Source organism: Aspergillus uvarum (genome assembly GCF_003184745.1).
Source record: "Aspergillus uvarum CBS 121591 unplaced genomic scaffold BO82scaffold_1, whole genome shotgun sequence".
Taxonomy (NCBI): domain Eukaryota; kingdom Fungi; phylum Ascomycota; class Eurotiomycetes; order Eurotiales; family Aspergillaceae; genus Aspergillus; species Aspergillus uvarum.
This window is the reverse complement of record NW_020291298.1, coordinates 359,281-383,774: the sequence shown is the minus strand read 5'-3', so window position 1 is coordinate 383,774 and position 24,494 is coordinate 359,281. Positions and strand designations below refer to the sequence as shown.

Here is a 24,494-nt window from a genome sequence, read left to right as displayed (position 1 = left end):
CGGAGTACGAACTTCTGGTGGGAAAAGAGGCGTCTAGGACAGCGAGTTATCTGAGCTGAGCAGGTCAGGAAGGAGGGAAGTGAGGTGCGGGTTACATGGAAAGATCACAGCCCGCTTGATCTCGCAGATGTCTATCTGATCGCATAGGGACAGCTGGGTGATGACTTGACTACCAACAGAGTCAGAAGTCAGGAAACAAGCTGTGGGCAGGCGGGCATCAGTTGCCACGCTTTCGTCAAATAGTAAACTACATGGATCACATTGCGTGGTCTTCCATCACGACAGGGTAGCTTTCAAGGTCAGCCACCCGAATAATCCAAATTCTCAAGCTCACCCAAATGTGCGTACGGTGAGAGACCTTAGGCGAGTTTGACTCTGCGATCTGGATTAAATCACGTAAGCCATGGCTGAATCGACCCAATGGATTACAGACTGGATTATTTGTTCGATATAGATGGCTGAGTAATCCACCCCCCACCAGGTCGGACAACATTCCAGCCCTAGAAGAGTCAGCCTCATCTTGTTCCATAGACATCTTTGAATACAGAAGCCTGGACTGGATGATGCGGTCAGCTTTGTCGTTTTTCGTTCCACGTAGACCGTACGAGGATCCATTTCCACTTTGATTCGCTGCAACTAAAGGGTTGTGTCGTAGCCGCAAATCACCGGACAGAGTAAGAATACTTGCTCCACAAGTATTTTCTGATCATCTCCTGAAGCTGCTTGCTTGCTTGCTTATTCCGGCTCTGAGAGTGGCTGACGGAGAGGTACTTTGCATCACGTCTAATCGCTCTCCCATGGTATCAGCATCAGCGATGTGGACAACCGAGACATATAACATTCACTTTGGACGTAGAGTGGTAAAGCCGGTGACTTTATCAATCAAACTCATTCAAACTTCCTCTCCGGGCAAGTACAAGTTTCTCCCCAGCTGCTGTGAATCCAGAATTCCGATAGTCATGGCCGTCACAATGCTTGGTTCCTGCCAGCAGCCCGATCCACCACTAGTGAATGATTGCGTGCACTATGCCTTCCACCGGCAAGCTACCCGAACTCCCGATGCACCAGCAATCGCATCCCATGATGCCTCCCTCTCATACCGGCAATTGGACGATTACTCCAATCGCGTCGCGTTGATGCTCCAGGCACGAAACGTCGGCCCCGAAGTTGTGGTTCCCCTGGTTTTTGAAAAGTCGGCATGGGCCATTGTTGCCATGCTTGCAGTCATGAAGGCCGGCGGAGCCTGTGCAAACATCAGCCCGAGCTATCCAGTCGAGCGAACTAGCAGCATCGTTCGACAATGCGGCGCGTCCATCATCTTGACCAACGTGACCGATGGAAGATTGCAGGGGGTTCGAGAGGCAGACCTGATTAACATCACTCGTGACACAGTGACCGCGTTACCACCCCTTCCATCCAAGGACCTGCTTCCCATGATTACCCCTGAGAATGCAGCGTATATTTTGTTCACATCCGGAAGCACAGGAGAGCCGAAAGGAATTGTTGTGGAGCATGGCTCCCTCTGCACCTGCTCTGCTGCTCATGGCTCGAAATGGGGGATCAACCCTGTTCCAATTTGCGTCCTATACATTCGGTGAGTATCTTTCAGGCTAGAGGTGGGGACTGGGTGGGGCTGATTCATGTGATGTATAGATGTCAGCGTGGCGGACATTTTCTTCTCCTTGATGCGCGGGGCATGTATCTGTACCCCCTCCGAAGCGGAGCGACTGGAGAATTTGAGTGATACTCTCACACGACTTCAGGCCAACTGGGCGTTCTTGACTCCCTCAGTGGCCGCGACGGTCAATCCAGCCTCCGTAACATCGCTTCGGACTTTGCTGCTTGGAGGTGAAGCAGCCACACATCAGAACATCCAGAACTGGGCCGAGTCAGTAGATCTGATCATCTGCACAGGCCCGGCAGAGTGCTCGGTCTACTGCATGGGGAGCTTGCCCTGTACCAAGGACTCCGACCCTGCCAATGTTGGTTTTCCAATCGGCGGGCGACTTTGGGTGACCAAACCGCAGGACCCCACGGTCTTGGTTGCTCCGGGAGAGATTGGCGAGCTGGTGATCGAGGGTCGCATTGTGGCCAGAGGCTATCTCAAGAATCCGGAAGCCACTGCAAAGTCCTTCCTCGTTGAGCCCCCGTGGCTTCCCCGAGACAATGTGGCCTCGCATCCGCGTCGCGTATATCGAACCGGCGACTTGATTCGACAAAACGCCGATGGGTCCTATAACTTCATCGGACGATCCGACGACCAGGTGAAGGTCCGAGGCCAACGAGTGGAGCTCGGAGAGATCGAGACCACTATCATACAAGCGTCGGATTCTCTGGCTCGTGTGAAGGTGCTGTACAGCGGGCGAACAGCCCTTCGACCGCGGGAAAGTCTGACGGCATTCGTGGAATTCAAGAAGAGCTTCGCGGCTGCCTCTGGGCTGCCATGTTCGGAGCCCATCCAAAAGGAGATCGAATCCATCAGAAGAGCTGTGGCAGCGATCTTGCCGTCTTATATGGTCCCAAGTCATTTCCTTTCCATTGAAAAACTGCCGCTTACCCTCAATGGCAAGGCGGACGTGAAGTCGTTGCGTCAAGTGTTCGCAGCGTATGAGCAAGAACAAATGCAAATTGGAAAAGATGATAAATCTAGCTCCGATGCATCCATGACGACGAATGAGTTACTCCTCCGCAGCCTGTGGGCCAGAGTTCTGAAATTAAACGAGAGCTCTATTGGACCGCAAAGCGATTTTGTGCGGCTCGGAGGCAGCTCGCTGAGTGCCATGGAGCTGGTCGGTGCTGCGCGTGCTGAACGACTGAATCTGTCTTTTGGCTCGATCTTGGAACTATCCAAATTGAGTGAAATGGCTGCGGTATGCTCTAAGCTCCCTGTGATGTCATGCGATGATGACGACGACGATGATGATGATTCTGCTGGGATTGAAACTCCCAGCCTCTGGTCGACATCACTCTCCGAGACTGAGTCAGACCTATCCACTATCTCTGCACCATTCAGTCTGATCGATCCTGCAAGCCTGTCAGAGGTAATCGCCGAAGCTGCTACTCTCTGTAATGTCAGTCCAGAGCGAGTTCTGGACCTATACCCGGTGACACCTCTGCAGGAAGATCTGATAGCTTTAAGTCAAAGCTCCCAGGACAATTACGTCTCGACGTATTGCATGGAGGCTCTGCCAACCGTTGACCTAGCTCGGATCAAGGGAGCTTGGGAACAGATCTATGATGAGCTAGAAATCCTTCGAACGCGATTAGTCTACTTATCTGACCGAGATCTGGCCCTCCAGGCCGTGATTGACGAAAAGGTGACCTGGAAAAGTGATCGCAGTGTTGGCACAGGGTTTGATGCAAAGAGCATCTCGTCGTATGGAAGTCCGTTATCACAGCTCGCTATTCGAGAGAGTGATGGGAAGATCTTCATTGTGTGGAATGTTCACCACAGTCTCATTGATGGAGTATCCATCTCTTTGATATTCAATCGGGTGGCTGCGATCTACCAGAACCCGTCGGCCCCAACCAGCATTGTCCCCTTCAAGAGCTTCATTGAGCACCAGGCCTCGCTTCCCAAGGATGAAGCGAGGAGGTGGTGGGCAGAGTATCTTGATGGTGCACCAGCCTCGCATTGGCCTCGCGATACTGGATCAGGTTCCAAGACTTTACGACTCGCGGCTCCATTAAATAGCGCCAATCGGCCCTTTACCCTTGCATCATACCTGAAGACAGCATGGGCCTACCTCATTGGAATGTACTCCAATTCTTCCGATGTAGTCTTTGGCTGTACAAACTGGGGCCGATCTTCTTCGATGCCGGGTGTGCTCTCCGTCGTTGGACCAACGATCACCACCGTCCCGTACCGAATTCAGTTCACGGGTGATAGCAGCATTTCGGATATTTTGAGTGGGGTGCAGTCTGATTCCATCAGGATGGCAGCCCAAGACCACATTGGGCTTTTGGGAATACGAAAATGCAGTGCGAACATGGAAGAAGCCTGTCGGTTTCACTCTCTGCTCATCATTCAACCCGCCCAGCCGGCTTCTGAACTGGACTCTGTTACCCGGATTGACAGCCTGGATGAGACGATAGAGTCATACCCACTTGTCATGGAATGCAAAGAGCTCAATGGCGGCGTCGAGTTGGTTCTGACCTACCAGACAGACGCAATACCGCACCGGTTGGCACTGTCACTTCTCAGGCAAAAGTCGAAGATACTCGAGCATCTTCTTTCGACAAACCCCGAGACATCTGTGACCAGTTTCAACCCTTTCACCAAAGCCGATCTTGACATTCCACATGAGGGTCGTCTCTCTCTATATGAATTAGGCTCAAGCTGCATTCATACCAAGTTCTACGGTCAAGTGCAATCACAACCTACAGCACCGAGTGTCAACTCTACGGACGTCTCCTGGGACTACGAAACTCTGGATAGACTATCGACAGATGCTGCATACGCATTGCTTGAGGCCGGTATTGATTCCTCCTCTATTGTACCGATCTGTTCTCCAAAGTCGCCCTGGGTCATCGTCTCAATGTTGGCTGTACTCAAGTCCGGTGCCACGTTTTTACCTTTGGATGCCTCCAATCCACCAGACCGTCTGCAACGGATAATTCAGCGTGTCCAACCCACGGTGATTCTCGCACCAGCAGAACAAGCTACATTGTTCCAGAATACCGGGCGTTGCCTCATTTGCCCCAGTCACCTACCAACATTGCACAGGAAGCCTGCGCAGGCAGCACTCCCAGAGGTCAGCTCCAGTTCCCTAGCTTACATTATGTTTACGTCAGGTTCTACAGGTGAGCCAAAGGGAGTGGAAGTTGAGCACGCAGCATACTGTGTCGGTGCCCTAACTCGAGCACCTCACATTGAGCGAGGACCCGGCTCTCGGGTGTATCAATTCGCATCGTATGGCTTTGACACAAGCATCGAAGATATTTTTACTACCTTAATCACTGGTGGATGTGTTTGCGTGGCGGGAGAGAGTGAGCGTCGCGATGATCTAACTGGCTCATTCACTCGCCTGGGGGCTAATACTCTTGATATCACCCCGTCTCTTGAGAGCACACTGGATCCTGCCACCGTACCAAGTCTCCGAACTTTGATTCTTGGCGGGGAGGCATTGAGCTCGCCGACACTGGTAGCGAAATGGGCGGACACCGATGTCACCCTGATCAACACCTATGGTCCTACGGAAACAGCCATTGTGACGAGTGTCAAAAACCCCATTGTGGCTGATGGAGAAATCAACGACATCGGGATTTTACCCTGTGGGCGGGCATGGGTCGTACACTCCCAGAACCACCATATTCTCCTGCCCCGAGGGGCTGTCGGCGAACTCCTCGTCGAAGGCCCAAATATGGCTCGTGGCTACTTTGAAGACGGGCATCAGACTGCTCGCGCGTTTGTGACCGATGTTGCATGGGCCCCCACAGAAGCTCGTTTTTACAAAACCGGCGATCTGGTCCGATTCTCAACCACCGGCGAAAGTCTTATATTTGTAGGTCGGAAGGATGCGCAGGTCAAGATCCGTGGGCAACGTGTTGAACTTCTGGAGGTCGCTACGCATGTGCAGCAAGCTTCTGGAGCTCTTGACGTTGTTGCTGATTTTGTGAGCTTGGCGGATCAATCCCCAACATTGCTTGCATTCCTACGTCTCGATCAATCCCTACATGAATTCTCTGTCCTGCCAATCACCCAAGAACTGGGGGATCTCATCAAACGATGCGAGAAGAGTTTACTAGATAAGATCCCGAGTTATATGGTACCACGCATCTATATTCCGGTGACCACCATCCCCATGACTCGCTCCGGCAAAGTGGATCGACAGACTTTGCGTGACACTTTGAAGAACCTCACACAGGATTAAATTGCGGCATACCGCCTACAGGAACTCAAAGATACTGATGCCAAACCATTGAAGACGAAGGAAGAGATTCTTCTCGCATCGCTTTGGGCGAAAGTACTCCACCTGGATCCACGCACGTTGCACGCCAAATCCAACTTCTTCCGATCCGGAGGAGACTCTCTAACTGCGATGCGTCTCTCAGCTACTGCTCGAGGAAGGCAGATCGAATTGTCTGTCTCAGAGATCTTCCGTACGCCCTCTCTTGTCGAAATGGCTCAGCATCTCTCGTCCACCAGTGAGGGCCATGGCCCGGTGAAATTGCCACCATTGAGTCTCCTACCCTCTGGGACCGCCGTGTCGGAAATCTTGCAGAGACAATGGATTGATCTCAGCGAGGAGGATATTGAGGACATATACCCCTGTACTCCGACGCAGGAAGGTATGATGGCCCTCGGTGCGAAACAGCCCGGTGCATATGTCGCACAGTTCGAGTATGTATTGCAGGAAAACATTGACATTGGGAGACTACGATCGGCCTGGAATCGCGTGGTGAAAGCAAATCCCATTCTTCGGACTCGAATCCTTCTTGATCCAGTGCTGGGTTCCCTACAGCTGGTGACCCGGTCGACGTCCCCCTCTAATATATCTGCGACTGGCTCGCGGACCGCGATGACATACGGAACGCCGCTGTTTCGGTTCGAGATCTCGGCTGAACCCCGGGCGTCCCTCACGCTGCTGCTTCACCATGCTGTTTTCGACGGGTTTAGTCTGGTACAGATACAGCAGCAGGTGGTCGGCCTTTACATGTATCCCGAGTCATCGCAAGAAGTGTCTTCATTCGCTCCATTTATGGCTTATCTGTCCGAGAGAGACAAAGGGAAAGAGGCCTCTTACTGGAGAGCGCAGCTGTCAGGCAGTCCCTCGACCGACTTCCTGATCCGAGCACCATGCACTGCTCAGCCCCGCGTTGAGAATCATCTCTTTCACCATCTCGATCTCCCGTCCAACCAGTCGAATGCTGTTAGTGAACTGGGAGTGACTATTCCTCTCGTCCTTCGAGCTGCGTGGGCGCTCACCATCAGCACATTTACGTTCTCGGAAGATCTGGTTTTCGCTGAGATGCTCTCTGGTAGGAATGCGTTTGTAGACGGGATATGGTCTCTCAACGCCCCTACAGTCACGACTGTACCGATCCGATGCCAGATCAACAGGAATTGGACAGTCCGAGAGTTCTTGGAGTCTATCAGGCTGCAAGCCGCCGAAATGATTCCTTTCGAGCAAACCGGGTTGCAGAACATCGAGAAGTATATTTCGCAGTCGTTGGATGCCTCGAGTATCCTTGTAATCCAGCCAGATGACTTTGACCGGTCCGAGTTCGACTCCATGTTTGTATCCACCGAGCCTCAGACCTTGAGTGCCCAGACGGCGGATTACTACACCAACGATCTTGTCCTGGAGGTGAAAATCACCAAAGGTGGAGTGGACTTCGAGGCTATCTACGACAGCACCCGGATCCCATCGAGAATCATGAGCTCTGTCCTGACAACCGTTGCCAGTTTGACGACGCAGATCTTCTACGCCCAGCCAGACGAGACACTGGTGGATTTGCGCCCATGTCCAGTTGTTGGTAAGGAAGAACAAGCGGAGGCAGGTCACTTGAAATCCAATGACCCCACGGTAAACCCCTCGTTGATATGCGATCTCATTTTTCAGGGCCCTTCATACATGGGACAGAAACAAGCTCTGGTTTCTTGGGAGGGAACCATGACCTTCGCCGAATTGGACAGCAAAAGTACCAACCTGGCTCGGTATCTTCAATCACTTCACCTGGAAGGGGATACTATCGTGGTTCCGTTGCTATTTGAGAAGTCCTTGAATGCGATCATTGCCATTCTCGCTGTCTTGAAGGCCGGGTACGCGTATACTGCTCTGGACCCTACTCACCCTGCCGAGCGTCTCCGCGATATGGTGCAGCAGGTCAAAGCCCAAATATGCCTTGTATCTTCAGTGCTGAGTGACAGGTTGTTGGGAGTCACGGCGACCTTGCAGGTGATTGATCATTCCTTCTTGGCCTCGCTCGAGACCCTCGAGTGGAGCAGCAAGAAGCTTGACCGTCGAACATGCTCCGCCGACAGCGCCGCAGTCATCGTCTTTACATCAGGGAGCACTGGGAGGCCCAAGGCGATTGTCCTTTCTCATGACGCCATCACCTCGCACGCCAGACTATTCGGCCCACAACTCCGCATTACACGCAACAGCCGCGTTCTTTGCAACGCAGCATGGGCGTTTGGTATGTGTTGCACCCAGGCAAATTAACCCCTACATGAGCCGGAATCATACTCACTGCGTATCTAGACATCCATGCATTCGAGATCCTGGTCACTCTCATCGCCGGTGGAACATTGTTTCTGACCAACAAAGACCGTTCTCACCTGGCTGAGCTGATCGGCCGGTGGAAGATCAATTGGCTCTTCTCGACCCCATCAGCGCTCAAGACACTCGATGATCCCTCTTCTGTTCCCACATTAGAGTCCATAGTCATGGTTGGAGAACTTCCATCCCGGGAGATCTATGAAAGATGGTCTGAAAGCCATCTGACCTTGATCAATGGGTATGGACCTGCAGAGAACACGTTCTTCTCCACCATGGCCGTGGTCGAACGCGGGGATCAAGACCCAAGGAACATTGGCTTCCCCATCAATACGCGAGCCTGGATCATGGACCCCAACAACGTCCAAAATCCTCTGCCTCGGGGCGCGGTGGGTGAGCTCGTTGTGGCGGGACGGCAACTAGCCCAGGGCTACCTTCACAACGAGACGGCCACCAATGCAGCTTTTGTCCCCGCACCCCCATGCCTAGAGGGGATCGAAGACGGCCTTATATACAGAACCGGAGACCTGTGTCAGTTCACCCAGGATGGGAGTCTTTGGATTCTCGGACGGGTTGACTCTCAGGTGAAGCTTCGTGGGCAACGCCTGGAAACAGCAGAGGTTGAACATCATCTGGTCAAGTCCCTCGGCAAGGAGGCAGCGGTCGATGTTGCCACCCTTCCATCCAAGACACAGGTCCTGCTCGCCTTTGTGAAGGTCAGTTCAAGTAACGAGCAAGGGATCATGGCAGTGGCTGAGATGACTGATGAATTCCGCCACGCATGCGGAGAGGCTGTGAATGAGATCTCCGGCTTCCTCCCGAATTACATGGTTCCGACCCATTTCATCCCCATGGCACAGCTCCCACACACTGCATCCGACAAGCTGGACCGGAAACGACTGCGGGAATATGCTGCTCGGCTCTCAGATGAGTCCAACGACCTGGAAACGTATTCTCTCCTCCAGGTCAAGAATCTGGTTCCGCCGGCACCAGGAGTCGAACAGGAGCTGCAGTCATTGTGGTCCCAGTTGCTTGAGATTGACCCGACTAATATTGGCGCCAATAGTCAGTTCACGGCACTGGGCGGCAATTCAATCACGGCCATCCGGCTTGCGACCATGCTTCGCCAGAGAGGCTCTGCCGGCGGGGACTTGACGGTGGCCGACATCCTTCAATATCCGGCTCTGAAAGACATGGCCAAGCGTGTTCGGATTCAGCAAGAAAGCCTGTTGCAGGAGAGACCCTCGCTCCTCCCGGAGGATGATCGGAAGGAGCTGATTGCCTCCATTCTCTCAGAGAACAACGGTGACTTCTCGTCGGAAACTGATATTGAGGATGTATATCCCTGCACACCTCTCCAAGCACAGTTCATGCACGCCACACTACAAAGCTCCCATGCGTACATCAGCCACCATATCTTCTCTGTCAAACCTGGCATCGATGGGGACAGACTTGCCAAGGCGTGGCACACGGTCATTAACCGACACAGCATATTCCGAACCCGAATACTGCAGGCTGCCTCCGGCGATCTCCTTCAGGTGGTGCGACGAACCATGAGCTCAGATCAGTGCTCAACTTTCCCCTCGCTAGACAGCTACTTGAAGGATCTGACGCGCCACCTGATGCCGTACCCATCACCCCTTTTCAAAGTGGGCTTGATAACCGGCGGTTCCAACACCGAGGCCGGGAAGGTGGTGATCACTGCTCACCATTCAGCTTTTGATGCCTGGACACTCGAAAAGCTTCCGAGAGAAGTCACCGATGCCTACATGGATCGGGAGTCGGACGAGGCTGTCCCATTCAGCAAGGTCGTACAACTGGTGCGCTCGGAGAATGCCGAAAGCCTGAAATTCTGGAAGGAATACCTCGCAGGATCCGAGACCAGTCCCATCGGCTTCACGGACAGGAGCGAGACACATCTTTGCGAAGAGAAAACCGTGTCTGGGAGATACGCCATTTCTCAATCGCCCCCGTCAAACCTGGTTTCGACTATCACGCGAGCCGCGTGGGGTTTGGTTCTGGCTTCCTTGACTGAGTCTACAGATGTGACCTATGGCGTTATTCTGAACGGCCGAACCGGCGAGAACGAGAGCGTCATGGGGCCCACTGTCACTACGATCCCCTTCCGAGTGAATTGCAGTCCGCGGAAATCTCTTGGGGAGCTGATTCAGACACTCGAGCGTGACGGGAACCGCTTGCTACCGTTCCAGCATATATCTCTCGACGAGCTGCGGAAGCTCAGCCCTGAAGCCGCGCAAGCGGTCAACTTCAACTCGATTCTGGACATTGAAATGGAGAGCGCAGCGCAGCCCTGGGACGAGAGGGTTCTCGCACTGCAATCCAGCGAGAAACTCTCCCCGGTCTCCAATTACTACGCCAACTCATTGATTGTGGCCTGTCAATTCGCCCCGAATGAAATGAAGGTGCAGATCACCTTCGACAGCAACCAAGTGCCTGAGAAGACCGCTGCGCGGATGATCTCTCAGCTTCACCTGTTCTTCACGCAGTTGACCACTTGTGCCAAAGACACCAGAATCCACGAGCTGGAGTTACTGGTGGAGGAGGAAAAGGCACTCATCCGCGCTATCAACCAGAGCGAGCTTTTGACCCCGGCGGTTCACGGATTGATTCACGACCTCGTGGCTCGATCGGTGGTCCGGAAACCGACCGCAACCGCCATTGACGCATGGGATGGATCGCTGACCTATGCCGAGTTGCACGAGATCACCTCCAAGCTTGCTCGCCATCTCATCCGCCTGGGAGTGACGGTCGGCAGCAAGGTGCCTGTCTGTTTTGACAAGTCCATCATGGACCCGATCACCAAGCTAGCCTGCCTCAAGGCTGGCGCCGCGTACGTCCCCCTCGATCCCTCGCATCCCACCGAGAGACTACGCAAGATTGTGCAATTTATTGGATCGGATCTGCTCATTGCGGGAGAATCTCAACATCAACGTTTCGAGGGCGAGGGCTTCAACATTGTGGTCATGGATCGCGACTTCATTGATCGTTTGCCCAACGTTCAGACCCCGCTACCGAAGAACATCCCTTCCTCCACCACGGCCATTGTGGTGTTTACGTCTGGGTCCACCGGAATGCCCAAGGGAGTAGAGTTGAGCCACCGTTCACTTTGCACTCTGGCTGCTGAGGTGGGGGACTCGATGGACTTCGCCCGGCTGGCGGAGCTACGTCTGCTTCAGTTCGCAGCCTATGCGTTTGGTATGGCCCTGACTCCCCTTGCTTGCATGCTAGCTCGCGTTCGTGGTGTACTAACAATAGATTACAAGATGTCTCGAATACGGAAACATTCCTGACGCTCATCTTCGGCGGCACCCTTTGCATCGTCCCGGATCACGAGAGAATGAACCATCTTGCCGAGGCTGTGAACCGACTTCGCATCAACTGGCTCTTTCTCACTCCTTCGTCCACGAAGTTGCTGCGCCCGGAGCAGGTGCCGGGCCTCCACACCCTGATCCTCGGCGGAGAGGCCCCGACGAGTGAAATCATTGCTACCTGGGCACACCGCGTGCATCTAATCAACAGTTTCGGACCCGCCGAGGGGGGAATCTGGCCGTCGATGGCGCACTTCTGGCCCGGAAGCAGCCCGACCAATATCGGCCGCAGCGGCGCCACGAAGCTCTGGCTTGTCAGCCCGTCCGATCACCACCAGCTGATGGGGCCGATGGGGATGACCGGCGAGCTCCTCCTGGAGGGCCCGATGCTGGCATCCGGGTACCTCAACGAACCCGAGAAGACCGCTGCGGCGTTTGTCAGGGCCCCTCGGTGGGCCGCGGCGATGGGGGCCAAGGGTCCGTTCTACAAGACCGGCGACCTCTGTTGCTACAACGAAGATGGCACGATGAGCTACGTCGGCCGGAAAGATGCCACCGTCAAGATCCGCGGCCAGAGGATGGATCTGGCCGAAGTGGAGGTGGCAATCCACAAAGCGAGCGAGGGCACTTTGGTCGACGTCATCGCGGAGGTTGTTCGATTCACCGATCGCAAAGACCCGTTCCTCGTCGCCTTCTGCGCTGACTCGGCTCCCAGCAACGGGGACCTCTGTGTCGAGCCGGCCTTCTCCGACCAGATACGGGGCAAGCTGCAGAAGCTTCTGCCGTCGTGGATGGTGCCCACCCTGTTCCTCGGTATACGCAAGATCCCCCTGACGGTCTCGGGCAAGCGGGATCGCAAGTCCCTGCGTGAGTTGGTCTCGGGTCTCAGCTTGACGGAAATCACCAAGCACGTTACTGGGGCGCAGGCAAGGCAGGTCACCGGCCCAACAGAGGTCGCGGTTCGGCGGGCGTGGGCGGAGGTCCTGGGGATTGAAACGCAGCTGATCAATGCCTCCGACAACTTTCTGCAGCTGGGTGGTAACTCCATTGATGCCATGAAGCTGGTGTGCGTTCTGAGGACGATGGGTCTCTCCATCACCGTCGCGAAGATCTTCCGCAGCAAGGATCTTTCGGACATGGCGACCCTTTGTCACGTCCAGGAGGAGCAGACGTCCGTTCGCGCACTACCACCACCACCACCACCACTGGCTGTGGCCAAGGCATCTTCATCCTGCCCCATTCCGGATCTGCCATCCGAGCTCCGGGACTCGATCGCTGGAACACTCGGGGTCTCTCTGGATCAGATCGAGGCTGTGGGTGAGGCGGGGGACTTCCAGTCTCATTGCTATTACTTCGGAACGATGGCCTCGCGTGGAACATCCCATTACTCCAGCATCCACTTTCCTCAGGGGATAGAGCCGGCGAGGTTGCAAGCGGCCTTTTCCACCCTGGTGGCTCAGACCCCGATTCTACGCACCGCATTCCTTCCATACCAACAGTGCATTCTTCAGGTGGTGTGCAGGAGGTGGGAGCTGGCCATCGAGGTCATCCCCGGGGGGACCACCCACGGACCAGAACGTCTCCGGGAATGGATCGCGGCCGATCTCCAGAAAGAAAGCACCCTCAGCCAGCGCTGCACCCGCGGGGCGATCCTCGAATGCCCGGACGGCTCGAGCGTGTTTGTCTTCCAGCACTCGCATGCGCGCAAGGACGCCTGGACCGACAACATCCTATTCCAGGACCTGCAGGCGATCTACAACGGGCGGGCTGTCCCGGCCCGGCCGACCTATCTGCAACTGTGCGAGCATCTGCAGCGGACGACAGACCGCGAGGCAACCGCGGCATACTGGCAGGGGCTGCTGCGCGGGTCGCAAATGACCCCGATCGTGGATTCGTCTCGCCCGTCCTATGCGAACATCGTCAACGTCACTCTGCAAGCCCCGGCGGTGGCGGGCAACACCTCCGCGCTGGGGATCACGACCGCGACGGTGCTCAAGGCGGCCTGGGCCCTGGTGCTGGCCGAATTCACCCACCAGCCGGATGTGGTCTTCGGCCACCTGACCTCGGGTCGAAGCGTAGCCTATCCGGAGATCGACCAGGTCCTTGGGCCTTGTGTCAATATCATTCCCGTGCGTCTCCGCGCTCTGACCAACAGCCGCAGCAACGACAACAAGCGGGCGGTGGATCTCCTCCGCGAGACGCAGCAGCAGCACATCGACAGCCTCGAGCACGAATGGATGGGCGAGCGCGAGATCGTGCGCCGCTGCACGGACTGGGCCCCCATGACGCGATTCAGCTCGGTGGTCCAATATCAGAACGTTGAGGAGGTGCAATCGATGCCGGACGCCGCGCACGGCGGATCCTGGGAGGTGCGACTGCACGGGGTGGATTGGGACTCGACGGACGTCTGGGTTCTGGCCTGGCCCGAGCCGGCCGACGACCTCGTCCAGATCACGCTGTGCTTCTCGCCGACGCGGGTGCCCCCCTCCCTGGCGGAACGCATGCTGGCCCGTCTGCGAGCCATCTTCGAGACCCTCGGCCACCCCGAGCACCAGGACGCGCCGCTCCCTATTGCTCCTGGCGGCGGCGGCCCCGCCCAGCTTCCCCTCTCCATCACCACCCCCGCGACGGCGCAGTCATCGTCGTCGTCGCCACAAACCCTGGAAGGGCCGCTGGCCCCGAGCACGCAAGTGGATTCGGAGTCTGAAACCGACGCAATCAGGTCGCTGGTTGATCGCGCGTGGGCCTTCCTGTGGGCATCGCCAGCACGACCAGGAGCAGCGGGCCGGGACTCCAGACTGCCGTACTACGCGCTCAGCGCCGCCCCGTGGACGGCTTCCAGTCTGGCCTTTACGTACCGACGTCACGCGATCGACGTGTCCACTGAGGATATCATCGACCATCCGACGATGGAAGCGCAAGTTGACTTGTTACGGGAGAGATCCCGCTTGCTCCACGGGCGGACCAATTGACGTTGAAGGATTTGGGGGGGGGGGGGGGGAAAGGTGTTGGGGCAGTCTAGCAGTAGTCGTGACTCAGTTGTATATAGGAATTCAACCAATCTAGCCGCATTGTGCTGGCGCTGTCCACGATGGATGATTTCTTCAGACCGAGCCTAATGCGACCCTCTTTTTCTGCAAGTGGAGGTGGATTATGTGGTATATATGTATGGTTCTGATTGGTGGGTTGTGGGTTCCCCCTCCCCCCCCCCCCGGCCCACATGGGTCCTCTTCGCGCCATTCTCGCGCAGGATTTGCCGGATATGCTGTACCTACAGTATACCGAGAGTCTGCTTTCACCCAGGGTGGTAGGTTACCGTCACGAGGCGTGGTACTGTGGATGTATGTATGTACTTGTACGGCACTTATAGTACCTAGTCTAACAAGAAGTGGAAGTGAAGCGATCAGGGAATCGAGCCATCTCATCGCCGAGGGAAGGTAGATCTCGATTAATCCTTGTTCTCCCCGCCTGCAGCCGGCTACTCGGGCATGATACAACAAGTCAACAGTAAGTTAAGCTATCTTGGTCGGTCCACGCCCCCTTCCCGGGCCGCAGTTGAAATAGCGTCGGACCTTCGAGCCAACGCCATTTGGTGTCCCTACTGTAAGGGTCCTGTGCAGATAAGAGGGGCGAAGGGGAGTTCGCGCATGCGGTGCAAGCAGGAGGGCTGGCTTATTGGCTCGCTTTGATAACGTTTGGTTGCAAGATCCGGGAATTAATTGGGTAATGTAAGTTACTGTCCACTCACGGGTACAGTATAAGGTGAACGGATTGTGGTGTGGTTGGTTTATGCATAATACAGGAGGGACTGTACAGTATAACGTTAGAGTACTGGGCTGTATAATACTGGACATCCTGTACCTAATCACACTCATACTCACCGGGATCGATGCGGGCAAGCTTTGGCCAAGGGGGCGGGCAAGGCGCGAAACCCTGACTGCGGGTGTGCGGGCCGGTGCTTGAAGAAAAGTCAGTCTGGCAGTTGTTGCCCCTATGCGGCTCTGATACTCCCCGGTACTCTGTACTCTGTACTCGATCCATCCTGTGGATATCGTCGAACTGACAGCATATGGAAACCCGGAATTTCCCTGACCCTCCAACAGTCAAGATAGCGGGTTGCGGGTCGGTCCTGCCCCTGCCAGCATTAATCGACTGGTGTGGATGCGCAGCTAGTCTGTCTTCTGTACTGTACAGAACAGTACACTGCCTTGGGCCAGCCCAATTGCAACCACCGGAAATAAGGGTATCATGGTTCTGATTTCAACTCTAGCCCTCGAAACTGGTGATATTGCTAGATTTTGGGCCTCCAACCCCCAGAAGGTTGATTTTCTCTGATCTAGACTCATTTTGCCCGGGCGAATGTGCATCGAAGCTGGCCATGAAGAGCATAGACTACTGAATGCAATCTACAAGCAATCACCCAAGCCTTTTCTTCCTCCTCTTGATGACGTTGGAGGGGGGGGATGCCAATTGGGGGCCAAAAAGCAGGGCCTGCTCGGTGCAAAATACACGTACGTACGTTACTTTGGAGGTTTTGTAGCTTGTGTGTATACATGGAGTTTGTTAATCCGTCCTTCGTCTTGCATAGCTCTCTTCTTTTTTTTTTCTTTTTCCAAGGTTTAATGTTGGAGTGCCAATAAGCTTAGCCATTGTATAATCCGACTCCGCTAGCTGAAGAGCTGCCCCAGCAACATGCCAAACCACAGGCCAGAACGGGGGAGGCCCAGGATCGTGCGATTTCCTCTCAAGATTGCAAAACCAGGTGGCGGATGGTACAATGACATTTTGCAAATGCCGATAGCGATAGCTCTGATTTGCAGGTACAGTCAGCGGGGAAGAGCTTCCTTTCCTCCCTCCCCCACTCCTGCCAGAGCCGCCGTACACTCCTGGTTTATTTCCCTGGGCTTGGGATAAAAGCCGGAGATTGAAAGGTTTGCGTGCTTCTTCCCCCCCTCCCCCTTCCCGACGGAAAAGATGGCCCGCCAAATGACCGAGAAACGACGAGAGCAGAATCGCACCGCGCAACGTTCCTACCGTATGTGTCTTGCCTCCCCCCCTTCCTCTCCCTCCCCCGGATGTGCACGAGCCTAAACTCTCCATAATTAGACAACCTGGGTGGCGGCAAGAATCCACTAACCACATTTTTCTTTTGTCCCAGGAAGCAACATGAAATCCCGGATCGCGGAGCTCGAGCGCGAGAACTCCTTCCTACGGCAGCAAGCCAGGCTCCTCCCCTTGCATGCTTCGAGGCCGCCGGCTGTGCGGTGCTGCAGCAGTGACCTGTCGAGCCTACATTCGGCCCAGTGGGACCCCACCGGGGAGTTCATGGTCCTCGAAGCCAGCCTCTTGCCCGATGACAACCAGACGAATTTCCCCGAGGGACAGCCCGAACGTCGTCCGCGGCCACTTGGGGGGGAGGAAGAGAAGGACGAGGAGGACATCGCGAGGTTCCAGTTGCCGGAACCAGACACAGTTGGGGGTGACCATCAGATTCATGGGCTAAGTCCACCGCCGTCGTTGAGGAGTTACGATCCCCCACCGCCACCGCGCTCGGCATCATCCCCGATCCCCATGTCTTATCCGGGCGTGGTGGGTCCGGGCGAGAAAATAACGGCCGAGAACATGCTATACCCACCTTCGCAAACACCACCACCACCATCACAAAGAAAGACACCGTCGGTATCGGGTAGTGCCACGAACGCGCTGCACCTCGCCACGGTGTCGGGGAACGCCCAATGCGTGGAAATCCTGTTGGAGCACGGCTTCGACTTCAACTCGGTGGACAGCCACGGACGCACCGCGCTCATGCTGGCGGCCTCGATGGATAGCGCGGATCTGGTCCGCACTCTGCTCGTACGAGGGGCCGACTCGTCGGTATGCACACCGAGCGGACATACGGCGCTGGAGATCGCGGCGCAACTCGGGAATGCGAATGCGCTGGCAGCCCTGCTTGGTGCGGTGGCTAGGAGGGACAGCGTGGTGAACAATTAGCTGCATGGAAACGGTGGTTTCAGGGCCGCGGGGTAGAAAAAAAAAAAGATTTTGGTCGCAGTGAGTCTCTGGGCTCTGACTGGGAAGAAAGTTGATGCAGGAAAAGTGAGAAAAAGAAGGGAGACTATTGCCTCATCCAAAAAATACGTGTATGGTTAGGAGGAGTTCGCGGTGCTGTCATTCTACGTCCTTTGCTTACCACCACTCGAGCTAGGCCTGTCTTGAAAGGGGTCAATAAAATACTGTACAAACTCGAGACGGACCAATTTCAATAAGAGCTTACATTTTAAGCATGACACCCTAGACCCCAGACAGTATTGCGGTAGATCGCTTACTTGGTGGTTTGTCTCCCCCACTCCCCCCCCTCCTCCTCCTCCTCCTCCGCGCGCCCCCTTTCCCTCTCCGAGCAATTTGCCGGGTCACTGTAGATGCAGAGAACAAAACTTCCTGATCCGGTCCCACATGTGCTGCAAATGTCGACGTTCAAGGATGAAGTGTCCTTCGCGAGGATACGTCACCATCTGCACCGGCACATTGTTGCGGACACAGGCGCGATAGAAGGCGATGGCCTGGGCGACCGGCACCCGCACGTCGTTCTCACCATGCAGAATCAAGACGGGCGTCGTCACGTTCCGCATGTGCCAGAGTGCGCTGCCCCGCCGACCGTGGGTGTCACTAATCCATTTCTTAGCAGCGCTCGTCGAGTTTGGATCCGGCGTGACGGCGGCATCATCCACATCCCACGGCGCCCCGCCGGCCACCTCCCCCTGCATCCAGTACGCATCACTTGTCATCGCCATCGAGTCCCATTCTGATATCCCAGCCCCACAGATGGCGCCTCGGAAGCGAAAGTCCTCCCGGGTGACCGCAAAGTAGGAGAGAAATCCCCCCTGCGACCACCCGCCGATGATCACCCGGGCAGGGTCCACCCAGCCCTTGGCGATACCGGACCGCAGGATGTCAATGCAGTCGGTGTAGTCGACCGTGCCCACCCCCCCGCGAGCATACGCCGCATGGGTCTCCCCGCGACCGCTCCCACCGCGGTAGTTGGGACACAGGACCGCATAGCCCATGGACACCAGGAGCGGGACCTCGAGACAGTGGCAGACCGCAAAGCCGGTGGTGATCCGCCAGTAGGGGCCTCCGTGCGGCATGAGTATGGTAGGCAGGGGCCCATCCTTGGGGTTGTAAGTGGAGGGGACGTAGATCATCCCATCGAGGTAGTACCCATCCGCGGCGTGCGTGGCGATGGCCCACGACTTGGCGATCCGGAGCGCGGCGAGGGCGGAATTGTGCGCGGACAGCTGGACGGTGCCCGCCCACGCCGAGACGGAAAACACCTCCTCGGGATGGGACCCGTCGCCCTTCGTGATCGCCAGGATGGCGCTGTTGTCCGGCGTCTGGAGGACATCGAACGAGATCATCTCGCACTCTTCGCTGTAGACCTTGGTCCGCGTGCCGTCGTCGTTGATCGAGTAGAACTCGTCGGCCAGGTACCGCTGGACCCGGTAGGAGAGGCGCGATTGACTGTTCTTCCGGATCGTGATGCAACAGTGCTCTGCATCGCCTTCGGTGCGCTCTGCGTAGGATCCCTGGTCGAGATCCAGTTCGTAGAGCGAGAGGGAGGTCATGCAGTGCGTCGGGACATGGCCGGCTATGAAGTAGACGCCACAGTTGGCCCATGCAATCTGGCTGATCGGTCCGGGAAATACGGCAATCCGCTTCGTCGTTGTCGTCGTCGTCGTCGTCGTCGTCGTCGTCGTCGTTGTTCCAGAGATCGAAGCAATCCAGATCTCTGCGCCGTAGAATCCAGGGGAGTTGATATCGGGCCCCTGGTGCGCAATGAAGCAGATCTGCCGGCCGTCCGGGCTCCACGTGAAGTCGTGCACATGATGATAGCCCGCGACGAGCGTTGTGATGTGCCGGGTTGACACGTGAGCGATTCTCAGGCGCAGATACTCCCCGTGGTCGCCCTCATCCTCTCCCCAAACCGTCGGATCGTCTCTCGCTTTCTCCTTTGCCACCTGTTCATCTGTTTTGTCATCCGCACTGGTGTACGCGATGCTTGTGCCGAGGACATTCCATTCAAAGGCTACAATGGGCTTCTCGCAGTTCACCGGCGTCAAAGGGTACGCTTCGCCGCCCTCATCGACCGGCAGCATATAGATGGCGGAGCTTTGCCCTGGGCGGTGCCGATCCGATCTAAACGCGATCGAGATCCCTGTTGGAGACCACTGGGGCTGTTCGTCATTAAACAATCCCGAAGTGAGCTGGCGACTGCTGTTCTCCTCGCCGACTTTCGCAATCCAAATGGATGAGGTGGCATGTTCGCCGCTCTTGCTGAAGGCTTGGAGTGTATAGGCAACCTTAGTACCATCAGGGGAGATAGACAGATCCCGGGGGACTTGAAGGTCGGCTAGAGCCTCCAAGCTCACCCCGGGCTTGGCAATTAGGTTAGTGGCCATTTTGTTTGTTGTTTGATTTGTTATTGTTAAGTGTTGAGTTGGCGAAGTCATGAGAGCGGGAAAGACGAACGTTGGTCTCAGTGTCGGAGTGCGTCGGATATCTCCGATTGTTTCGGTCTGTGAGGACGGGCCGGCTCTCCTAACCACAATAGTCATAGCCACAGTTCCGCTGTTCTGTCGTTGACATGCTTTACCCTAACGAGTTAATCATTGAATTATTTAATCAGGTAAGCAGTTAATCAGTTAATCAGCTAATCTGTCCACCGTGGGGACTGCTTCCGGGCTTTTTCTTGGTGGCTTACTCTTCTACGGTGTAAGCCATTTCGGGTGAAATCTTGCCTCCCATTCTTCCATCATTCTCCTCAGATGGCTGGTGCGTTTTGCCCATCGTTGGGTATGCCATGGCCTGTGTCGGATTCTTTTCCTGGGCTTACATGCATTAGTGTGTACCAGGAGCCATGGTCTGGAGTTAAGTCAGCCTTCGGGCTTCTGATGCTGTATACCGCTCATTCCCCGACTTGTGGGCTGCCTTAGTAAGTCATTATAACCAAGTGAACTATGTTCGCACGTAAAGTCAAATAACGGAATAGTAAGCCAAGTGTGTAGCCAGACTGTAGCCAGAAATCAACTCACCTTCGTTTTTGGGATGATCGAGATATCTAGGGCTCGATTCTTGTTTCCCCTTCCAATTTTCTGATCGGCAACCCCACAATCACCAACTCACCTCAGCCGCATTCAAAACCAGGCTCAGAAAAGAAGGAGAAGGACAGTGTTCTGAGAGAGGCGGGCACACTGTAAGTCGACACGACCGTGACAATTCATCCACTTCCAAGGGCACAGATCTCGATGTAACTACTGTCTTCTTCGGCCCCAACTAGGGAACGGATCTACAATGCCAACCACTTCTCCGGATTCTACCCCTGCTTCTGCCTGTCGGCCCAGTACAAGCTCACGAAGGGACTTCAAGCCAGTCCCTCGGACTGGGAGCGGATCATTCGATCGGCCGTCTCGTCGTTTGTCCTCGACCACGGCGCGCTTTGCAGTGGTGTCGTTGGGGAAGACGGTCAACACCCTACCTTCGTGCGCTCCGACACGCTGGATTTGGCTCAGCTGGTGACTTTCTCCTCGGTGGACGATGCAGAAGATCTCGCATGTGCCCTCACTCAAGCCTTGGAGGATCTACACTCGCGGAAGTGGGGTCGTTTGCACGAGACCCCCGGGTGGAAGGTACTGCTTCTCGGGCCCCGGCAAGAAACGGACCATGTCTTTGTGATCTTCGCGGCACACCACGCCTTCATGGATGGTCAAGGGGGAATGGTATTTCATCGAGAGCTTTCCAAGGCGTTGAGCTACGTGAGCAACACGACGGCAGTCTCAGTGATCAAAGTGCCTTCCACGATAAAACTCCACGCGCCTGTGGAGGAACTGATGCCGGTTCCCACAACATGGGGCTTTCATGCCCAGAATCTGTGGCATTCAATATGCCCCTCGTGGCTGCGCAATCCACTGTCTGAGGTAAAACATCTCATCTTTTCATTTCCCCAAGTCCCTCGTCACTGCCAAGGCGGTAATCCTGATTCGAACCTCAGCAGAGCCCGTGGACAGGCAACCCCGTCACCCAGGAATGCATCTCCAGCTACAGAACGAAGACTCGAATCCTCCGGATCGGAGCATCCGAGCTAGAGACAATCCTGGAACAATGCAGATTGCAGCGCGCAACGCTGACCAGTCTCATTCACGCGATGGCCGTGGTTCTCCTGGCGACCCTAGTCCCCGCACATAGCTTCCTTGGACATACCCCATACACATTGCGCAATTGGACCGGAAGCGATCCGCTGAGAGACATGGTCAACCAGACCTCGGACAGTAGCTGCTGTTACCAGCAGCACTGGCTTTCAGCAGTGAGAAATTGCAATGGCAATCGAGAAGAAGAGCTTCCAGTGCTGTGGGAGATCGCGCGATTCCATCGAGCGGAGCTCACGAGGGAACTTTCTCAGGTCCCCCTCAACAACGGGCTAGCAACTTTGGGACGACACACGGATCGTCACAGGGCGTAAGTCACCCGGTCACTTGGGCTGTCTGATAAGGAGCTGCTAATCTGAGAATCCTCCCAGGAACATGCGATGCATCGGCCAGGTGCGGCCCCTGACGTTTGAGGTTTCAAACCTGGGCATGGTCAGGCTTGAAGGAATGGATTCCGCGATCACACCTTCCACCTCCATTCAGTCACAGCCATCGCAGGATCGCATGGCCATCACCAATTTGACCTTCACACAGAGTGCCATGGTCAACGCGGCAGCCTTGACGCTGAGTGTGGTGAGTATGTCTGATGGGCTCGCGATTTCGACCTCGTGGCAGCCGGAAGCATTGGATGAGAACGTCGTGGGAAGATTCTGTCACGGAGTCTCAGAGTGGCTGACATCTCTTGGGACAAGTGCTGTTGGCATTACTGCATAAGAAGTTGGGGTTAGGGGGAGTGTGGGAATAGTTAAGGACGAGCTTGATTGCAGGACGGTGATGCATCGCTTCTCCTCTTGCATATATAGACAAACCAACAGTCGGGAAGGAATGAAAAGAAGAGATTGTATCTATTCAGCTTCCGTCGAGTGTCATATTCAGATTGATGACTTATGCGGGATCAAGTCAACTACGCAAGACCAGAAGAAGCACCGCACCGCTTAACTTACCGCCCGCCCGCGGCGACGTAGGCGGCAGATTCCGGAATTGCGTTAGCCTGGACGCCTCTTTACTCAGGCCGCAGGCGAATGTTATAGTGTATTTATCGCGTCGCCTACGTGATTCCAACATCGCTTATCACTCGCTTGATATACAGAGCACAACCAAGTCGTCACTACTACATTACCTCCACAGAGATCAATACCATGGATTTAAATCACTTAGTACTGGGCAGGCTGGCTCTCGAAAGCCGTATTGCTGCGGGCATAGTAGGTGGTGGTCTGGATGAGCTGCTTGACACCGTTCTGCTGGTGGGTGCTGAGCTGCAGATGGAACTTATTGTACACAAGGCGGGTGGTGGATCCGCCCACGACATGCACGGTGGAGGTATACTCATAGTTGGCGGGAGTCAGGTACAGATTGCCACCGTCGCTGGACCAGTTCCTCCCTCCACCGAAGCCAGGAAGTTGTGGTCGGAGTAAGAGTAGGTGGTCTGGATGGCGGGCTGGTCATGGAAGGGCCTCACCGTGTGCGAGATCATGTGTGGGATGGCCGAGACCGGCGCTCCGCTGGGCAGGCGGAACCCCGCCGCCCGGTAGGAAATCGTCTCGGTGGCCCCCGTCGGGCTGGTGACAGTCGTCAGGCCCGCTGTCTTATATGTGAACTTCCAGGACGTCCAGGACGGTGGACTCGGCGATGTGGGCGAGCCCTCCAGTGGCAGGCGCAGCTCCGCCAGTTGGCCGTTCCGGCGCAGCAGCGTGAACGTTGCGGTCTCGGCGGTGCCTGGTCCGCGGGTGATGGTCGTGATCTGCGCGCTGTCGTTGTAGACAATCTTCGCCGGAGCCTGCGAGCCGGTCAGGATCTTGCTGAGTCGGGGCTGCGTGCTCGAGAACACCCAGGAGAGCTGCAGGGACTGGCCATTGGCGCTGTAGAGTTCCGTGGGCACACTCACCAAGCTCCGATGGTTGAAGTTGGAGAGCACTTCCACTTGGCCGGACTTGAGGGTAACGCGGTAGCTGGTGGTGTTCGTCTTGTGGAAGTGGAAACTCTGGAGTTTCTGGTCCGTCACCCGTACGGAGCTGGTACTGTCCTGGACCTTGTAGTTCTCCCCGGTCGACAGAATTAGGGTTCGGGACGGCTGGTCATAAGAGGAGAGCCCCCCAAACGACCAGCCCCGTCCCAGGCCGACATCGTCCCCTCCCAGGGGGTTGAAGTGGAGGGACAAGCTCAACGGGGGGCTGTTGCGAACCCCAGCCGGCACTTCATACAGGGAAATGGTGCAGTTGTATTGGCCGGTGCGAGGGTCAACCCCTTTCTCGACGTAGGAGTTGAAATTGAAGCCCTAGGAGTAGACCATTCTACTGGTACGGTACTAGCTAGTTGAAGGACTATCAGTCTTCGGGATTATGGATAGTCTTATAAACTCTTCCTTCTACTCGTCTCTCTACCCTTTTTCCTCCTCTCCTTCTCCTTGTTCTGAGAGGGCTGGAGCATGCAGAGGTGGCAATGGGTCCATCAAAACAATGATGCCAGAGGGGATAGATGAGAGCGGAGATGACAACATCACGGCTGGAGGGGGACGATTGGCCAGGAGAGATCATCCGCGGATTCAGCTGCGAATTCCTGTTCACCTCATGCAGCAGACCCACGTTAGCGTCCACTGAATCTCACTTGGAGCGGACAACGATCGAGATGGGCTCCTCATTTAGAGGAGCGCTACACAAGGTCTCATTGGTTAGTGCGGGGAGCAGCCTTATAAAAAACAAGAATAGTTAGTCTCCAGTTTATAGGAAGATAGTAGAAGAGGTCTA

The 24,494-nt window shown here is 55.5% G+C and overlaps 5 protein-coding genes across 5 annotated transcripts; 3 read left to right on the top strand and 2 right to left on the bottom strand.

Moving 5' to 3' along the window:
* Positions 1-971: 971 nt before the first annotated feature.
* Positions 972-14,523, top strand: BO82DRAFT_408256 (acetyl-CoA synthetase-like protein; the record flags this gene model as incomplete). The annotated part of the gene is made up of 5 exons (XM_025639683.1): positions 972-1,594; positions 1,661-5,768; positions 5,895-8,142; positions 8,208-11,438; positions 11,507-14,523. 5 exons carry the CDS (start codon positions 972-974, stop codon positions 14,521-14,523), a joined length of 13,227 nt encoding a protein of 4,408 aa, XP_025497311.1.
* A 2,100-nt stretch (positions 14,524-16,623) lies between these two features.
* BO82DRAFT_349621 (ankyrin repeat domain-containing protein) lies at positions 16,624-17,723 on the top strand. Its single transcript, XM_025633918.1, has one exon. It carries the CDS (start codon positions 16,718-16,720, stop codon positions 17,540-17,542), a length of 825 nt encoding a protein of 274 aa, XP_025497310.1. The 5' UTR covers positions 16,624-16,717; the 3' UTR covers positions 17,543-17,723.
* A 205-nt stretch (positions 17,724-17,928) lies between these two features.
* On the bottom strand, positions 17,929-20,056 carry BO82DRAFT_349620 (S9 family peptidase). The gene has a single exon (XM_025633917.1). It carries the CDS (start codon positions 20,005-20,007, stop codon positions 17,962-17,964), a length of 2,046 nt encoding a protein of 681 aa, XP_025497309.1. The 5' UTR covers positions 20,008-20,056; the 3' UTR covers positions 17,929-17,961.
* A 317-nt stretch (positions 20,057-20,373) lies between these two features.
* BO82DRAFT_397035 (uncharacterized protein) lies at positions 20,374-22,464 on the top strand (the record flags this gene model as incomplete). Its single annotated transcript, XM_025638892.1, has 5 exons — positions 20,374-20,380; positions 20,753-20,801; positions 20,886-21,522; positions 21,600-22,060; positions 22,122-22,464. 5 exons carry the CDS (start codon positions 20,374-20,376, stop codon positions 22,462-22,464), a joined length of 1,497 nt encoding a protein of 498 aa, XP_025497308.1.
* Positions 22,465-23,086: 622 nt separating this feature from the next.
* On the bottom strand, positions 23,087-24,177 carry BO82DRAFT_408252 (uncharacterized protein; the record flags this gene model as incomplete). Its single annotated transcript, XM_025639682.1, has 2 exons — positions 23,087-23,994; positions 24,132-24,177. 2 exons carry the CDS (start codon positions 24,175-24,177, stop codon positions 23,093-23,095), a joined length of 948 nt encoding a protein of 315 aa, XP_025497307.1. The 3' UTR covers positions 23,087-23,092.
* Positions 24,178-24,494: the final 317 nt, after the last annotated feature.

Coding starts and splice junctions, on each gene's coding strand:
- BO82DRAFT_349621 (XM_025633918.1), top strand. CDS start 16,718: ATGAAATCCCGGATCGCGGAGCTCGAGCGCGAGAACTCCTTCCTACGG.
- BO82DRAFT_349620 (XM_025633917.1), bottom strand. CDS start 20,007: ATGGCCACTAACCTAATTGCCAAGCCCGGGGTGAGCTTGGAGGCTCTA.